At 66.1% G+C, this 14,924-nt stretch overlaps 1 protein-coding gene and 1 long non-coding RNA gene across 10 annotated transcripts; both read left to right on the top strand.

Annotated features, from left to right (window-relative positions):
- Positions 1–244: 244 nt before the first annotated feature.
- Positions 245–2,574, top strand: LOC131837052 (uncharacterized). The gene is made up of 3 exons (XM_059183304.1): positions 245–314; positions 901–1,555; positions 2,309–2,574. Exons 2-3 carry the CDS (start codon positions 1,127–1,129, stop codon positions 2,549–2,551), a joined length of 672 nt encoding a protein of 223 aa, XP_059039287.1. The 5' UTR covers positions 245–314; positions 901–1,126; the 3' UTR covers positions 2,552–2,574.
- A 6,102-nt stretch (positions 2,575–8,676) lies between these two features.
- LOC131837053 (uncharacterized) lies at positions 8,677–12,773 on the top strand. Of its 9 annotated transcripts, none has more exons than XR_009355944.1 (3): positions 8,677–9,272; positions 10,974–11,840; positions 12,482–12,773. It is a non-coding gene; the product is annotated as an uncharacterized LOC131837053 (long non-coding RNA). The 9 variants fall into 9 exon arrangements; XR_009355940.1 differs by having other exon boundaries at positions 10,907–11,840; XR_009355939.1 differs by lacking the exon at positions 8,677–9,272 and adding an exon at positions 9,280–9,889 and having other exon boundaries at positions 10,907–11,840.
- Positions 12,774–14,924: the final 2,151 nt, after the last annotated feature.

Genomic DNA, 14,924 nt, shown 5'->3' with positions numbered 1-14,924 from the left:
GACAGCCCCGCCTGACGCTGCTAGGCCTCCCTGTGCACCCGCTCACTGCCCCAGGAGACCGACCAGCGGCCCTCTTGCAGGGGATGATCAGCCTCGACTACCGGCCTGCCCACGGAGGATGCTAGTTGTGTGGCCTGGGGCTGAGTTTCACAAGCTGGTCCAGCCCCTCCCTGCGTGCGTCCTACACGTGCCTAGACCAGTGCGCGCGGGGCACACACGAGGGCCTCGCATGCAGGCACGTGATCTCACACGGCAGCAGAGGACGGACAGACGCGCACGCAGCGTCCACACGGAGAGAACACCGGATGCCCACAGTAAGTGACCGCGCAGACGCGTGATCCAACTGGAAAGCGATCCCACCCTCCGGATGCAAGCCGCGGAGACCCGGTCCCGGCCAGGAGCCGTTCAGGAGGGACGGCCTCCGCCTGGCCCCGTCCGGGGCTGGTGAACATTGCTGCCCGGAGCCCCAGTGGAAGCGGGCACTTCCCACTGTCAGGAGAACAGCGCGGGGAACCACCCTTCCTGGCAGGCCCTGGACCTGCGTGGGAGGCAGAGGCCAGGCCGCTGGGCTTGCTGGCTGTGCGCCGGGGGACGGGCCCCTGCCCCTCTGCTGCGGGTCTGCACGGGGCCAGGTGCGGCGGGGCTCCCAGTGGGCAAACGGGACCCAGTGGGCACCGTGGGAGCACTCGGGAGCCCTCCGACACCGCCCACGGGCGGCCTGGCCCCGCCTGCCGTCCTGCCCAGCCCGCGGCCACCAGCCAGGTCCTGCGCCCAGACAGGGCGGGGTCAGATGCTCAGGAATGTGATCGGGGCTCCCCACCCCATGTGGGGGCGGGGCTGGCCTGCCGGGGGCGGAACCATAGGCTCAGGAATGTGGTCTCGGCCCCTCCCACCCCACAGAGGGTCTCCGACGGAGCAGGAATTCGCTTTTACGGAGCCTTTTCTGCCGCCCGCACCACTGGCTGAAGAGCATGACGGTCTCCGGGGTCCAGGCTGCACCCAGTCGGTCGGGTGGCTGCAAAATGAGGGGCGCTTCAGCACCCCCCAAGTGTCCCGCCGGAGGTCCGTCCATCCCCTGCACCCGGTGGGCAGGGGTCTTTGTAGAGGAAGATACTGGGGCTCTGACATGAGTGGCATGTTCCCCAATCTTCTTCAGCACTCAGCTTTTTCAACCAATAAAGTGGGGTTCCCGCTGGGGCAGGATCACGCCTTCCCCCTCAGTGTTCTCCTGGGTCAGCTGAGCCGGGTGGGCTGCTCACCCGAGCTCACCCAGCCCACGCAGGACCTGGAGGGGGTACAGACACCCACCTGCCTTTCTGCCCACACCCGGCCAGCCCCGAACAGCAGCAGTACCAGCTCCTCCAACTGGGCACCCACATGCCCGGGCAGCGGTGCTGACTCACAAGAAGCCACCGCCCCTGGCAGGCGTCTGTCAAGCAGTGTGTTCCTGGGGAGGGGACAGGGGACAGGGTCAAAGCTGCCCCCCCTCGCCCTCAGAGTCCAGTGGCTGCCACGCAGATGGAGAAACTTAGCCAGAGAGAGAGGGCCTCCTGAGGTGGGCACCGAGCACGAGGCTAGGTCCTGGGCATGGCTGCTGGGGGGCCACCGCATGGACCCCCACAGGTTTGGACAGCGTGGCGGGGTAGGGAGCCCAGACTAAGTGCCAGAGCTCAGCACCTTGGAGGAGCGGGTTTGGCCTTCTGTTCCTAGATCGCTGTGAGGGCTGGGGGACCCGGGGGGGGGCAGTGAGGGTGAGGGGGGCAGCAGCTAGGGACCGGGCACCCGGGAGAGGGCTGGCTGCTGTGGGGAGGCAGCTTCAGGACAGCCCTGCCAGCATCAGCACAGGGGCTGGGGTGCTTCTGGGCCCAGAGCCAGTGAGGGCGCGGGGGCGGGGTGCAGAGAGGGAGCTTGTCTTCCTTGGGGAAGGCGAGCACAACGGCAGGAGCGGGGCTCCGGAACTGGGAGGCAGGGGCTGCCATGCTGTATTTTTAGCTCCAAATTTTTCCACTGCCTGGCAACTCTTATATTGCGTTTCCTGCAGCAAATTCCCTAGAGCTCGGGGGCAGCCGGGGCCGGCGGCGGGCTTGGGGGAAGCCCCTGGCGCGGGTTCCTCCCCGGATCCCCCCCATTACCTTGGTTCCCTTTGAGCCTCTAGGGCACGCAGCCCCTTCCCCACCAGGATGTGAGCCCTCAGAGGACTTGCGTGGGTCACCCACCACGGGGTCACCCCAGGCCGGGGGCCCGGGCACAGCGGGCCTTGGGGAAGGAGGAGCAGCTGAGCGCCAACCCGCCGCCCACCCATCCACAGGTGCAGAGTGCAGAGGGCCCTGGCCACGTGTTGGTGTCCTCACCAGCCCCTGGCCCGTCTCACGGGCCGGGACCGGCAGCCAGCAGTCCTAGGACGGAGCGTGTGGCTCCTAAGTCCTCACCTGACCGCCTCGCCCCCGTGTGTGAGGAGGCCTGTCGGGCCACTGTCCACCCAGCAACAAGACAAGAGGGGCTGCTGGGGAGGCGGATGGGCACCAAGACCTTCACGGCGCTGCTGAATTAAAAACGGAGACGGGAAGTAGAACATCAAGTCGTGCTGTGCAGGATTTCTGCCGTCCAGCATGTCCCACCAGACACATGCCTGAAAGCTAACACAAGTTGCATCTGGGATGACTGTGGTCATTTTCATAATTAGAAAGAGGAAGAGCACAGAGAGAGAAAAGACCTACAGTCTCTGAAGGGCAGTGGGCTCAGCGCAGGTCACCAGGGAGGCAGGGCGGAACTCTGCTGGTCTCCTCTGCGAGGCTACAGCTATGCAGGGTGGAGGGGGACCGAGGGTGCAGGGCTGGGCGGGCTGGCGCGGAGAGCCCGGCGACCCTGCTGGTCAGGGAGGCCAGGCCTGGACGTGGGCCGCTGGGGGCGGGCGGGACGGCCAGCGGACACGCGGTGCCCAGGGCGGGCCTGTTTGCGTCCTCCCTGGGTCCTGGCCTCCGGGGCTAGGACTGGAAGTGGCTGGAAGCACAGAAAGCTGCAGAGAGGGCTGCCCTGGGGTTGAGGATGGATTTGGGCAAACAGGAAACGCCTGCTAGAAAGTAGCGGGTGCTGGCGTCTGCATTTCTGAGAAAGGGCTGGGGGTGGTCTGGGAGTCCCGCCTCCCCCAGGGATGGCTTGGGCGCAGGGGAGGACAGGAAGGGCGGAGGCACCCGTGCTAGGAAGCCCAGCTTTCGCTTCCACCTGTGCTGAGGGCTCGCGGGGACAGGGTGGGCCCCGGCCTTCTGCTGTTCCCGAGCCTCCATCTCCCTGGCTGCACGAAGAGCAGGGCCAGGGGGCTCCCTGGAGGGCCTGCCCACCTCTGACATGCTCAGGGCTCGGGTCTAGAGTCTGGCGCCCCAAGGCGGCCACTGGAGAGCGGCACGGTGTGGCCAAGGACCACAGAGGCCACTGTTGCCACCTTCTGTGGCTGAGCCAGTTCTGTCAGTGACTCCTTGAGGGCAGTGATGGGTACAGACTTGTGGCTGGGTGTGAGGGAGCGCAAGGAGCTGGCTGGCCTCAGGTGGCAGGGCGGCACTTGAATCTGGGGCCTCTCTATGGCAGGCCCAGCCCCCGACCACACCTTCCACCTGCAGGGCCTCCCGGGGCCCCACGAGGACCTCAGGCTGGCCACCAGGATCCCTCCTTTCTGGCTTCTGCCCCCCAAGTTCAGAGGCAGGCAGCTCAGAGACGCCTCCTCCAGGTGGTCCCCGTCCCTCCCTGTGTCCCTGCTGCCCTCAGGAAAGGCCTCACCCAGTCTGGGAGGACCCTCAGTGCCTCAGGCTTTGGGCCCTGACAGTGTGTGCTCGCAGGCCTCAGGCTGTAGAGGAGGGGCTGAAGACTGGCAGTCCCAGCCCAGGCCGCCCGGGCCGCCCAGGAGCAGGGAAAACAAAGCCCCGGATTGAGGGTGGGGGAGGGGCCGCTGGCACTGCCAGGGCCCTGGCTAGGGCCCCGGGGGCAGAGGATGGCTCAGCTTCTGGGTGAAATCAGGCTCTGCTGCGGCCTGGCTGTGTTCTGGAACAACCACAGGATTTGCCATGGCCCTGGGTCCAGTCCTCAAACGGGGCCGAGCACATCAGTGCCAGCCCTGGAGCCTGCTGGTAGACCCACGGGACGCCCTCTCTAAACCAGGCTCTGGAAGTGCCCAAGTGCCCACCCTTCCATGGCACCCACCACCACCGCCTCCTCCTCAGCCAGGCTGCCAGGGGCCAACATGGAGCTGGGATGCAGCCCCACTCGGTCCCTGGGTTGCCCCGGCTCGGCAGGTGAGCAAGATGCTGGGCGGCCAGCACCAGATGCCGCGAGGCATTCCTTGCCAGCTGCCGAGGACCCGGCCCGTGGAGGACTCGGTTTTCCCATCATCAAGTGGCCAGGATGTTCTCCGGTGATGCTGGGTTGGCAGAGCCTCGCCCCCCTGCCGGCCACTGGGCCTGCCTGGCCTGCACGGTCCCTCCTGGGCTGTGCCCTACCTCCACAGCAGCCCTGAAGCCCCAAGCAGGGCCGTGTGTACCTCCAGAAGAGCAGGCTCCCCTCTGGGCCTGTGGTGCTCCTATTCTCCGACTCTCATGTCTCCGTATGTGGGAAGGTGGGGACAGGGGAGGGGACAGGGAGTGCCCAGTCCCATCTCTGGGCGGCCAAAGAGCAGATGTCGGCCCTCCTGCCCTTGCATGCCCAGCTGTACTGGGGAGCAGAAATGGGGACCCGTGCATGGGGACACGGATGGCGGGGCAAGCAGGCTGCACACTGAGGCCACACCCGGAGCCCGAGAGGGCCCGGGCGCAGGCACAGACGGGGAGACTGAGGCCCTCTGACACAGCTGGCCAGGGCCCACGCTGGCACCCACGCTCATGTCCGTACGCACTCAGCAAGGCCAAGACTGAGCTCAGGAACAGAGAAACCCCCGGCCCACGGGCTGTGTGTGTGAGAGAGAGTGTGCGGTGCGTGTAGGCCCACGCTGGCTGGGCACCACGGGCACTGGGCGTGGGGCAGGGAAGCCGTCACCCAGGCCCCTGCGTGTGTTTCTGGAGCTGGCCTGCTCCCTGACCCACTGCGCCCTGGGTTAGCCTCGAGGCGAGGCTTGGAGGTTAGGCCTCAGCGGCCCCATCTGCTAAATGGGAGGCACCATCCGCCTCCATCCCCCAAAGTGTGTCTCCTGACTGGTCTCCCAGCCATGGAAGGCTGCACCTGATGACCCTCGGTGGCCGTGGCCATGCGCGCCTGCTCGGTGGGCCTCGGCCTTCCGGGGGGGGGGGGATTGGCCTACACCATCCAACTTCCAGCTCCTTCTCCCCCGCCTGGGCCCAGCTTGCAGGGAGGGGGTTCTCGTGAGGGAGCTGCGGCCCCCGGGGTCAGAGGGGTCACTGACCAGGGAAAACCGCAGGGATGAGATGGGGCTGGGTGGGAAGGTAGCCCTGGGGGGCGGGGGGCAGGCGGAAGACAGCATTCTGTCCTCGGGAGCCCCGGGGGAGGGGCCTCTGTGTGGTCTAGCCATCCGGGCATCTGTGACCAAGCCCCCATGGCCGGAAGGGCCCACTGGCTCCCGGGGTCCGGCTCCGCAGGCCTGCGGCTGCTGCCCATCCCTCTGAGCTGCTCTGGAGCCCTACAGGGGGGCGCCCCAGAGCCTGCCCCTCCCCTGTAGGGAGCCACAGGGCTGCTGCTTGGCCGGGACAAAGCTCTCCTAGTCCCAAAGTGGTGGTGCGGGGACCCGAGGGTCCAGCCTTGGCCTCCATGTGCCCCCATGGCCCAGCCCGTTCTCATCTTGACCCCGGGGCAGCACGCCCTCTATGCTACACTCTGGACCATTGGAGCAGTGAGGTGAGCATAGATGCTGATGCACACAGTAGGGGCTTTATAAATGTGCCCCGCCGCAATGGCAGGACTCTACAACCCAGCAGCCTCAGGCCTCGGTTTCCTGTCCTGTGAAACGGACGATCATCCCAGGACCCGTGCCTCACTGGGTAGATGCGAGGGTCGGAGGCCGTGGGGTGGGAACGTGGCTGGCTGGCTCACTCCTTCCTTCTGTCATTCGCTCGTTTTCCGCCCAGACCCTGCTCAGGACCCGAGGGCATGCGGCCGTGCGCAGGCTGGCCCCTGCTGCAGTGCACCCGGCAGAGGGGGCCCCCGGAAGACCCCCACCCAGTCAGTCCCTTCCTTAATCACACCTTGGGAAGGTGCAGGCCCACCCTTGCCCCTTTCTCCCTGCCTGGCAGGGGAGGAGGCTGGCGGTCACCGAGTAAGAGCTTCCCTTTATCTCAGAGTGCTCTCTCCACCCGGCAGATGGGGCAGCCGTGCAACCAGTCCCCACTCCTGCTCAGGACCAGCTGGAGCGCGAAAGACCCTCCTCACCAGGGGCTGGCTGGCAGGCGCCACAGGGTCAGATCCTGCTGTCACCCCGAGTGATGGGGAGCTCACCCCCTCACACGCACTCCTTCCTAATGGATTGAAACCAGCCTCCTTGTCTTGGACGTCCAGGGTCTCCCAGGCATGGCACTGTCTGGGAACAGCCCTGAAGAGACTGGCTCCTGCCTGGGCTCAGCCTCAACCTCCCATAGACCCGCTTCTGTCCGCTGTCTTGAAATGGAGGTGCACATGCCTTTCCCAATCCACTGTGTCCACTGGGCCTCGAACCATGCAACTATGAGACACCAACTGTGTACAAGACCAGTGCGGGAAGGAGCCGGGCAGCTGATTTAGTCCACAGCCCTCAGACTATGGGGGGACTCTGCCTTCTGGTTCCTCCTCGGGGTGCCCTGGAGATCACCCCCTGCCCTGGTCTGGAGCCAGGGCGACGGCATCGTGCCCTGCACCGGCCAGCCGCTGCCTTCCGTCCCTCCCCAGCCCTGGGGCACCTGCTACCTTCTCCAGCCTGGAAAGCCACCGCACTCTGATGAGGCGAACAAAGTGTCTGTGAGGTCAGGAGCTCCTGGGTTCCGGCACGTGAGGCGTGGAGAGGAGCTCCGACAGCCGTCAGCTCCTCCACGAAGTGGGGGCCTCACCTGAGAGCTACACTCTGCTGGAAACCAGGGCAACCCTGACAGACAGGCTGCCTGGTGGGTCCCAGGAGGGCAGCCCCACCTGATCACTGCGGTCCTCTCCCCAGAAGGGCCCCTCCCTGTGACGAGCTGTCCACCAGCCCCGAGCTCCTCCTCGGGGGAGACAGAAGGTGGGCCCCAGGCAGGGGTCAGCTGGGGGCTACTGCCCAACTTGGCTTTTTAAGCTGCCCTGGTGAGGGAGTGGGGGTGGGGAGTGAAAGGCCCGGGCCCCAGATCCTTGACACCCCCTCCCCGAAGGCTCCCGGTCCTGGACGGCGCTGTGAAGGGGTCTGGGGTCTCTTCCTCCCCACCGAGAGTGACAGGGAGGAAGTCCACACCTGAACCAGTGTCCCCACCCTTCAGGGTGCGGATGGGGACACTGAGGCCTAGAGCAGGTGAGTGTCCTGCCCAGGTCCGACTGCGGAGGGAGCAGGAGGTGGGGCTGATGGGAAGGGGAGTTCCCAACCCCAGCTCCCCCTGAGGCTATGCATGACTCAGGCAGGGTCACAGCCATGCCTGCCCACAGGACTGCCTAGGCCAGGGCAGGAGCTGCTGTGGTCACAGCAGGAGTCTGGCCGCCCTGCAGGGGGGTTTGGGGGGTGGAGGAGGTAGGGGGGTGGAGGGGGTGGGGGCAGCCCCTAGGTTACCAAAACTCAGGAGGCCAGGCACTCAGACCCACCTGCCCCCGCCCCAGGAGCAGCTGGAGGCTGATGGGGGCACGGCTGGTAACCCCAGTTCCTTCCTGAGGTCGGGCTCATTCCTCACTTCCCTCCTTGGGAAGGGGGTTCAGGGGTGGGGTTGGAGGAGCACAGAGCCAGCTTCCCACGTCCCGGTTTGCCAGGAGGAACCCGGAGCAGACGGGGGCTCATGCCCCAAGGCTGCCTGTGGCGGTGCCAGGGCCCCGGGTGCGCCCACCTGCGCCCAGGCAGCTACAGGCAGCAGCGCCGGCGGGACCCGAGGCCCACGCGCAGCTCGCCGGGCTCCCCCGGCTGCCGACCCGAAGTTGAAGTTTTTTTCCCAACTGTGGCTGATTCATGGTCAGGACGTGGCCGCCGCGGGGACGGGAAATTCTGGCGGCAGCGGGCGGGGCGTTGGCGGGCTGACCCTGGGCCCACCACCGCGGCCGGGGCGTGCGGGCGGCGTCCCCGCGAGGGGGTCGGCCGTCCGGGACGGGCTGCGCCCTGGGGCCGGGGCCTCGGGGGCGCCACGCGGGAGCCGCGAGCCGGGAGCCGGGAGCCCGCCCGCCCCGTGCCGCGCTGCCCCAACCCCCCTCCCCGGCCCAGGAGCCCCCGCGCTCGGACTCAGTTTCCCCTGCGGCTCCCGGGGCGGGGGCAGAGGTGTGGACTTACCGGGCGGGGGCGCGGGGGCGCTCGCTCGGGTCGGGCAGGGCCGCGGGCTCCGCAGGGCTCGGGCCGGGCTGGGCGCGGGCTGGGCTCCCCCGGCGCGGGGCGCGCGGAAGAGGCGGTGCCGCCCCGCCCCGCCCCCGGCGGCCACGTGGGGAGCGGGCCCCGCCCGGGGCGGAGTCGGGGAGGGGTCGGCGGGAGGCTCCCCGCGCCCGCCGGTGCCCCCGCGCCCGCGCCGCCGGGAGGCCGCCCCTTCCGCACCTGCCGGCCTCGCTCCTGGCGCGGCGGCGGCGGGAGACGCGGATCCGGAGCCCGGGAAAGTCCCCCCACCTCGGACCTCGCGGTGGGCCGCCTCCCTGGTGTCGCCTGCGCAGGGCCTTCTCGCCCCCGACCCCTCCTCCGGTCCAGCCCCCGCGGGCAGCCGTCGGACCCGCTCAGCCGCGGGGCTCAGGGGCAGAGTCCGAGTCGGGCTGTCGCTCGGCTGCCGCGCCCCTACCTGGGACCCCTGTGCTGGCCCCTGGATCCCCGGCTGAGGGTCCCTCGCGCGGGCGTTCTGCGGTGGACAGAGCCCCCACCAGCCGCGCCAGCCCCTGCGGGCCTCGCAGCAGCCCGGTCAGAGTCCGCTGGGGGTGGGGTTCTGGGGCAGGCTGGAGGAGCTGGGCCCTGCAGGCAACGGATGCTCCCCGCCTGCGGGAGTGCTGGGGCCCTGTTCTCTGCCACCCCCTCCTTGTTGCCCTGCTTCATCAATCCTGCGGCACTGGGGGGCCTGATCCATGACCCCCACATTCCCTGGAGTGCGGGGCACCTGCCCCTTGCACGCTCAGAAATCCTGGCTGACCGGCTTGGGAGAGGCGGCCCCCAGCTCTGGAAGTCCCTTGGGGTATGTAACCCTGAGGCGGAGCTCACAGGGATCGGAAGGCCCCAGGCCTGAGGGCCCAGGGGACCCTGGGTGAGTGAGGGGCAGGTGAGGCAGGCGGTCCTCTGTCCAGCCTGTCTGTTGACAGAGACACAGCCCCTGCCCCCAGGGCCCCACTCCAGCGCTCAGGGTGGGAGTCAGGCCTGGACATGACTTCAACTGTCAAGCCTCTGCTTCCCCACCTGGGGAGAAGGAGAAGGAGAAGGACTGGAGCCTCCAAGGCCTGTAATTAGGGCGAGATGAGATCATGGGACAGAGCATCCCTGTCCCTGGGCTCGTCTGACCTTTCTGGAGGCCTGCAGAATTCAGAGCCTGGGGAGGCGGGCCCGGTGGGTGGGACTGGCCACGGAAGGGCAGAGGGCAGAGGGCATTCCCCAGCCTTGCACCAGCTTCTGCCCCAGGACCCACGGTGCGCCTCTGTCCGGTGGGGAGAGGGCCCGTTGATGCAGACTCCCAGGGGCGTCGCTAGCCTCTGCCCAGCCCCAGGAAATCTCAGGCCAGCCCCAGCACAGGAGTGGCTTCTGGCCACAGGCCAGTGCCGGATGAGGGCCGTGAGTCCCCAGGAGAGCCAGCCAAGAAAGGTACTTGCTGACTCTTGGACACTCTCCAACCTGGAGACGCAGGCACATGAGAGCCACTCCTGGATGGGGACTCAGCGATTCTTGGAATGCTCCGAGTCCTTGCTCAGCGTGAGTGCCTCTGCCTGGAAGGCTGGCCAGCCTCCCCTATCCTGCTCCCTGCCCCTCTGCTTGACCCTCTGAGCTTTGGGGCCTCCTCCTGGAAGCCTTCCTGCCCTCCCCAGAGCTGGGTTTCGGGCCTCTCCTCGCTCTCCTGGATCACTGGATCCCAGAGCCTAGATGCCCAGCATCGGCATGACCTGGAGGTGGGGCAGGAGACACGGGCCAGCTGACTCACTGCCGTCCCGAGCTGGCGCCTGGCTGCTTCCGGCTGTGGTCAGTGGGTATATTTGTTGGCTTAATGGATCGAACTAGGCAGTGGAGGAAAGGGTGACCTTCTAGCCCTGGGCCTGGGCTGGGGAGGATGGCCGAGCCGGAAGCTCAGCGTTGAGCAGGGTTTCTGTGCCTCGCACCCCTGCTCTCACCCCCGGGCGGCAGAGTGGGCAGAATCCAGAGCCTCACCCAGAGACTGGAGTGGACGCCTGGCATGGCTGGGGTCTGCATCCCAGCCAGCTGGCCAGTCCTCCTGTGGCCCGCTCAGCAGGGAGACCCCCTGCCTCGATGGAGAGGAGGGGGCTGCTGGGGGCCAGCCGGCACCACTGGTGTGGCCTTCTGCCCAGGGCTTTCTCTCTGGTGCGCCCTGGCCCCCAAGGGCTGAGTCAGTTCACAGCAGGCCAACAGGTACCTGGCCGGAGCCGGCTGAAGACAGTGGGGAGGGAGAGTGTGTGTGGGGGGCTGTGTCCATGGGGTGGGTGGCCGAGGTCAGGGGCCTTGAAGGCTGTGGGGTACAGACGCTGGCCTGAGAGTGGCTTTCCCTCAGCCCTGGGCTCTGAGCCACCGTGCCTCGGCTTGGTAGGGCTCGTCCTGCCTTACCCACAGAGACATATAAAGACGCTCCCAACCCCGGTCCATTTCTTCCAGTGACTCTGCACCCCAGGCACACCCCCATCCAGATCTCGTTCTGACCTGATTTCCTGTCCCACCCCAGAGACTTCCTGTAGCCAGGATAGCACACTCGGCCCATCTGATGACGGACATTATTTCTGGAAGCTACGTCCACCTGTCAGGTCCTCCCTTCCTGGGACCTGGGTCTCTTTTTGGAGCTGCAGGTGCATCTGTGCCTACCCCCAGCTCTGGGTAACCTGATGCCCGAGGACACGGAACATGCTGGAGCTTCCACCTGTGGCCAGCCGCCTCTGACCCATTGGCCAGAGTCCCTGTGTCACCGGCACCTGACTCTGGGGGAGCATGCGCCCCCTCATGCTCCGGCAGAGCAAGGATGCCCTGCTCCCCGCCCGGGCTGGCACAGAGCAAGCCCCCGCCTCTTGTCAGGAAGCAGAGCTCAGAGACTGGATGGGCAGACCTTGAGTGAGCTCTGCTGGGAGCAGGAAGGCAGGCGTGGGCGTCTCTCAGAGAGCAGTCTCCCTGCCTGACGCGTGATGCGGAGGTGAAAACCAGGACAGCCCCGAGAGCGGTGGGTGGGCCCCTGTGAGCCCAGGGGGGCCCTCTGGGGCCCCCAGAGACCCTGGGCAGCAGCGGGGACTGCAGTTTCACTTCCCCGGACAGGCACCCAGAGTGATCTTTATTGCTTTCATTTTGAAACCTTTTTCCTTCTGTTTCCTTTCTGGGATGGCCTGAGATGACCTCGGACACTGCTACAGAATGGAGTTAGCAAAAGCATGCCCGGCCACCGACCCACTCAGCCACGGTCCACCCACCCCCCCAGCCCTCCAGCCACACACCTGTCGGTCTGTCGTCGGTCCAACCGCCTCCCTACGCACCGACCCGCCCGCCGGTGCCCCCACTCACACACCCAGCCGTCTGTCCAGACACCTGCTTCAGCTAGTTCTACCTGGTGAGTAAGAGCCAGGGTACCCAGCCTTTGCCCAGAGCAGCCACGGCACCCCGGACAGCCACTCCTGCTCTGTCCTTGTCCATAAGGACGCCATACCTCCGGTCCCTTCCGAGGCGGCTCCTCCCCGTGTCCCTATCTCTCCCTCAGTGCCGTGACCCGGCCTCAGTACCTGCTCACGGTGGCCTCTCAGGGTTCCCTGACGGTCCTCTGTGTCCCCAGCTCAAACTGCAGGGAGCCCCCGAGGGCTGGCTGCTGGTGCTGGCTTCCGGGAGGCGGAGGTCCGTTGGGGCCGCCCGCTCGGGAATTGTGGTCCAGGAAGTGGGATCAGATGGTCCTCGTGGGGGGGGCAGTGGCCAGGAGTGGCCTCTCCGCTCTTCACGTGAACACCCACACGCATGCACAGGACAGTCTCATGGCTGGCGAACGTGCCTGCTGGTTAACACACGTTTATGACCCTAAGGCCACGGCCGCCGGGGAGCATGTGCCTGGCCGCAAACACTTTGAGTCCCCGACTAGCAGGTCCCCAGCTGACGTCGAGGGAAGTGACGGCCTGCCCCCTGGTTTCATTCCACACCGTGAGCAAGGGTCCGTCTCGGCCTGTCCAGTGACGTGTTTTCTGCATTTTTGTCCTTCCTTTGGAGATTTGCTGTGGGAGTGGCTGGGACATGCCTCCCGGGAACACACCAGTGTCAGGAGACTGCCTCCCGGGCCCGGTTGCAGAGCGGCTGGCCGGGGCTCGGCGCGAGCGAGTCGGTGCGGCCGGATCCTTGAACAACACGGGCTTGAACTGGCGGGTCCGCGTAGACGCCGGTGTCTCCCAGTGAATGTGGTCCGGCGCTGTAAACGCATTCTCCCTAAGATTTTCTTGGTTACACCTTCTTTTCTCTGACTTTTTCTATGGCGAAAATACAGCGTGTAACACAGCGCGCACAATGTGTGTTAACTGATGGCTTGTGCTTTGGGGGGTCAATTTCTGGGGGAGTTAAAAGTGACGTGTTTTTCGACTGTGCGGGGGGCAGGTCAGCATTGGTGTCAGAGTCAGCTCTACGCGGAATACGGCGTCTCTAACCAGAAACACACATGGCACCATGTCGTGTGTTGACGAGCCGGTGACATGCGGGCCAGATGCAGGCCGACCTTGACCCTGGGTCCCCTGGAGGCGAATTTGTGGTTTATGGTGACCAGAGACCACCACGGCCATGCCCTTGGGCTGCCGAGACTGTGGCCACCCCACTGCTGGGGGCAGCACAGGGGCACCTGCTCTCCGCTGTCCTCTGCACCCGCAGGCCGAGGTGCTGAGCTGCACGGAGGCTGGGACAGGCTGCCCAGGGCCTCCCCTGCCTTCCTCGGGGGCCACAGCTGGCCAGGGAAGGTCTAGACGCACTAGCAGGATGGGCAGCCCTGGTCCCGGGAACTGGGGGGCACACCAGATGGAGTCCCCGCGGGGAATCTTTAGGGCTTTGAGGGTGAGGAGGCCTCTGGCCCCAAGCACAGGGTGTGCAGCACGCAGGACCTTTCCCACTGGGCCTGCCCTTGGCCTTGAAGCTGCAGATTCAGGGGTGCGTCTTTTCTGTCTGGAGAGGCAGGGCTGGGAGCAAGGGAGCAGGGGAGAGGTCTCGGGGCGGGGCGGAGGGCGGGGCGAGGGCATCTCGGCTGCTGTTGGGCTCTCCCTGCTGTTCTTAGAGAGATGGGGACCAAGTCTGGAATTCCTTGCCAGTGGTTTTTGGCTCCTGAACTGTGTTTCTTAGAGACACGGTGCCACGCCTGGGCCTCGTAGGTCTTAAAGGCTTTATTTTAGAGAAGGAGGCTGTCGCACAGTGTTTACGAGTGGAATCGCGGCTGGCGCCTGCCTCCCCCTGACCCGCCCCTTGGCCTTCAGCCCTGCTCCAGGGCCCCCCCAGCCCCGTAGCCACCTGTCGTCCCAGAACAACCCGAGTTCAGATCCGGGCTCCGTGCTGTTCCCGCCATCCCTGAGTGAGGCACTGGGCCTCCTCACCTTTGTGGAAAAGAACCCCTTTGCCCCTAAGCTGTCCTATGGACGGACTTGGCAGATTTAGTTCAAGGTGTGGGAAGGGTCTCCTTGGGCCCCCGCTGGCCTGCTCCACTCCCAAAGCCTCCATGCCCCCAGGTCGCTACTGCCAGGCCCGGCCCCTGCCCCAGCCCCTGCCCCAGCCCCCTGTACCTTCCTGAGCGCCCAGCAGGGCCCAGCATGTACCCGGTATAGCAGGCGGAGGTTTAACGGCTAAAAATAACCCAAAAGCTCAAACTGCAATGTGGCCCTCCTGGGGACCCCGGCCTTGCCAGTTTCTAGGGTGCTGGCTCTGCAGGGGTGGCCCCCACCCCAGACCGCCCTGGTGCCCCTCTCTCCCAGCTCCCTCTGGCCCTTCGTGGGCTGCCCCCACTCTGCCTCTCCCTACACGCCCGTCCCAGGGAGGGTCACTGTCCTTCCTGCTCTCCCGCTGAACTTGGACTCAGGCTTGTGTGTGATTAATCTGTGGTTTCCAGACCAGGTGTGGCCGAGGGGGTTTGGTGGGGAGGGGTCTGGGTGGGCTTGCCCTGTCCTAGCTCTGCAGGGGTGCCTCACGTGGGCTGTCCCAGTGATGTGGTGTGGACTCCGGGCTCTCCTGGCTCAGTGTGCCTCCCTCTCCAGGAAGTCCTTTTGGGTCTCCTCAGGCGGCACCCCGTTTCCTTTAATCTACCCATTCCTTACTGCTTTGGCCATGTTTTTTTAAAATCAGTTGGAAATCTAACTCTGACTGGATGGGCCGAGCGCTGGCAGAGGTCGGCCCCTGGCAGGTGGTCTCCGGGTGCACAGCTGTGCCCTCTGCCAAGTCGGGGCAGCCGGCTGTTGGGGGAGCGCCTGCCCGAGCCCTTCTGTAGCTGGTCCTTCCAGACGGGTCCCCAGCCCACCCCGGCCCAGCCGGGAGCAGCCAACACCACATCGAGTCCACGGAGACGAGGGGCGCGCGGCACCAGACTCCCTGCCCGTGGCTGTCACGAGGATGTCCTTTGTCTTTTTCCCATTTTAAATCGTCGTTCACTTACTGAGCGCAGATGACTTCATGAGGTCCTGATTCAAAGCCT

This window comes from Mustela lutreola, chromosome 7 (genome assembly GCF_030435805.1).
Source record: "Mustela lutreola isolate mMusLut2 chromosome 7, mMusLut2.pri, whole genome shotgun sequence".
NCBI lineage: Eukaryota > Metazoa > Chordata > Mammalia > Carnivora > Mustelidae > Mustela > Mustela lutreola.
Note: the sequence above shows the minus strand (reverse complement) of the source record. Positions and strands in the feature narration are given on the sequence as shown.

What these genes read in the sequence shown, in the direction of transcription:
- LOC131837052 (XM_059183304.1), top strand. Translation starts at nt 1,127, where the DNA reads ATGAGTGGCATGTTCCCCAATCTTCTTCAGCACTCAGCTTTTTCAACC. An exon ending in GAGAGAGAGGGCCTCCTGAG is followed by an intron (nt 1,556 to 2,308) that starts GTGGGCACCGAG and finishes ACCCATCCACAG; the next exon opens with GTGCAGAGTGCAGAGGGCCC.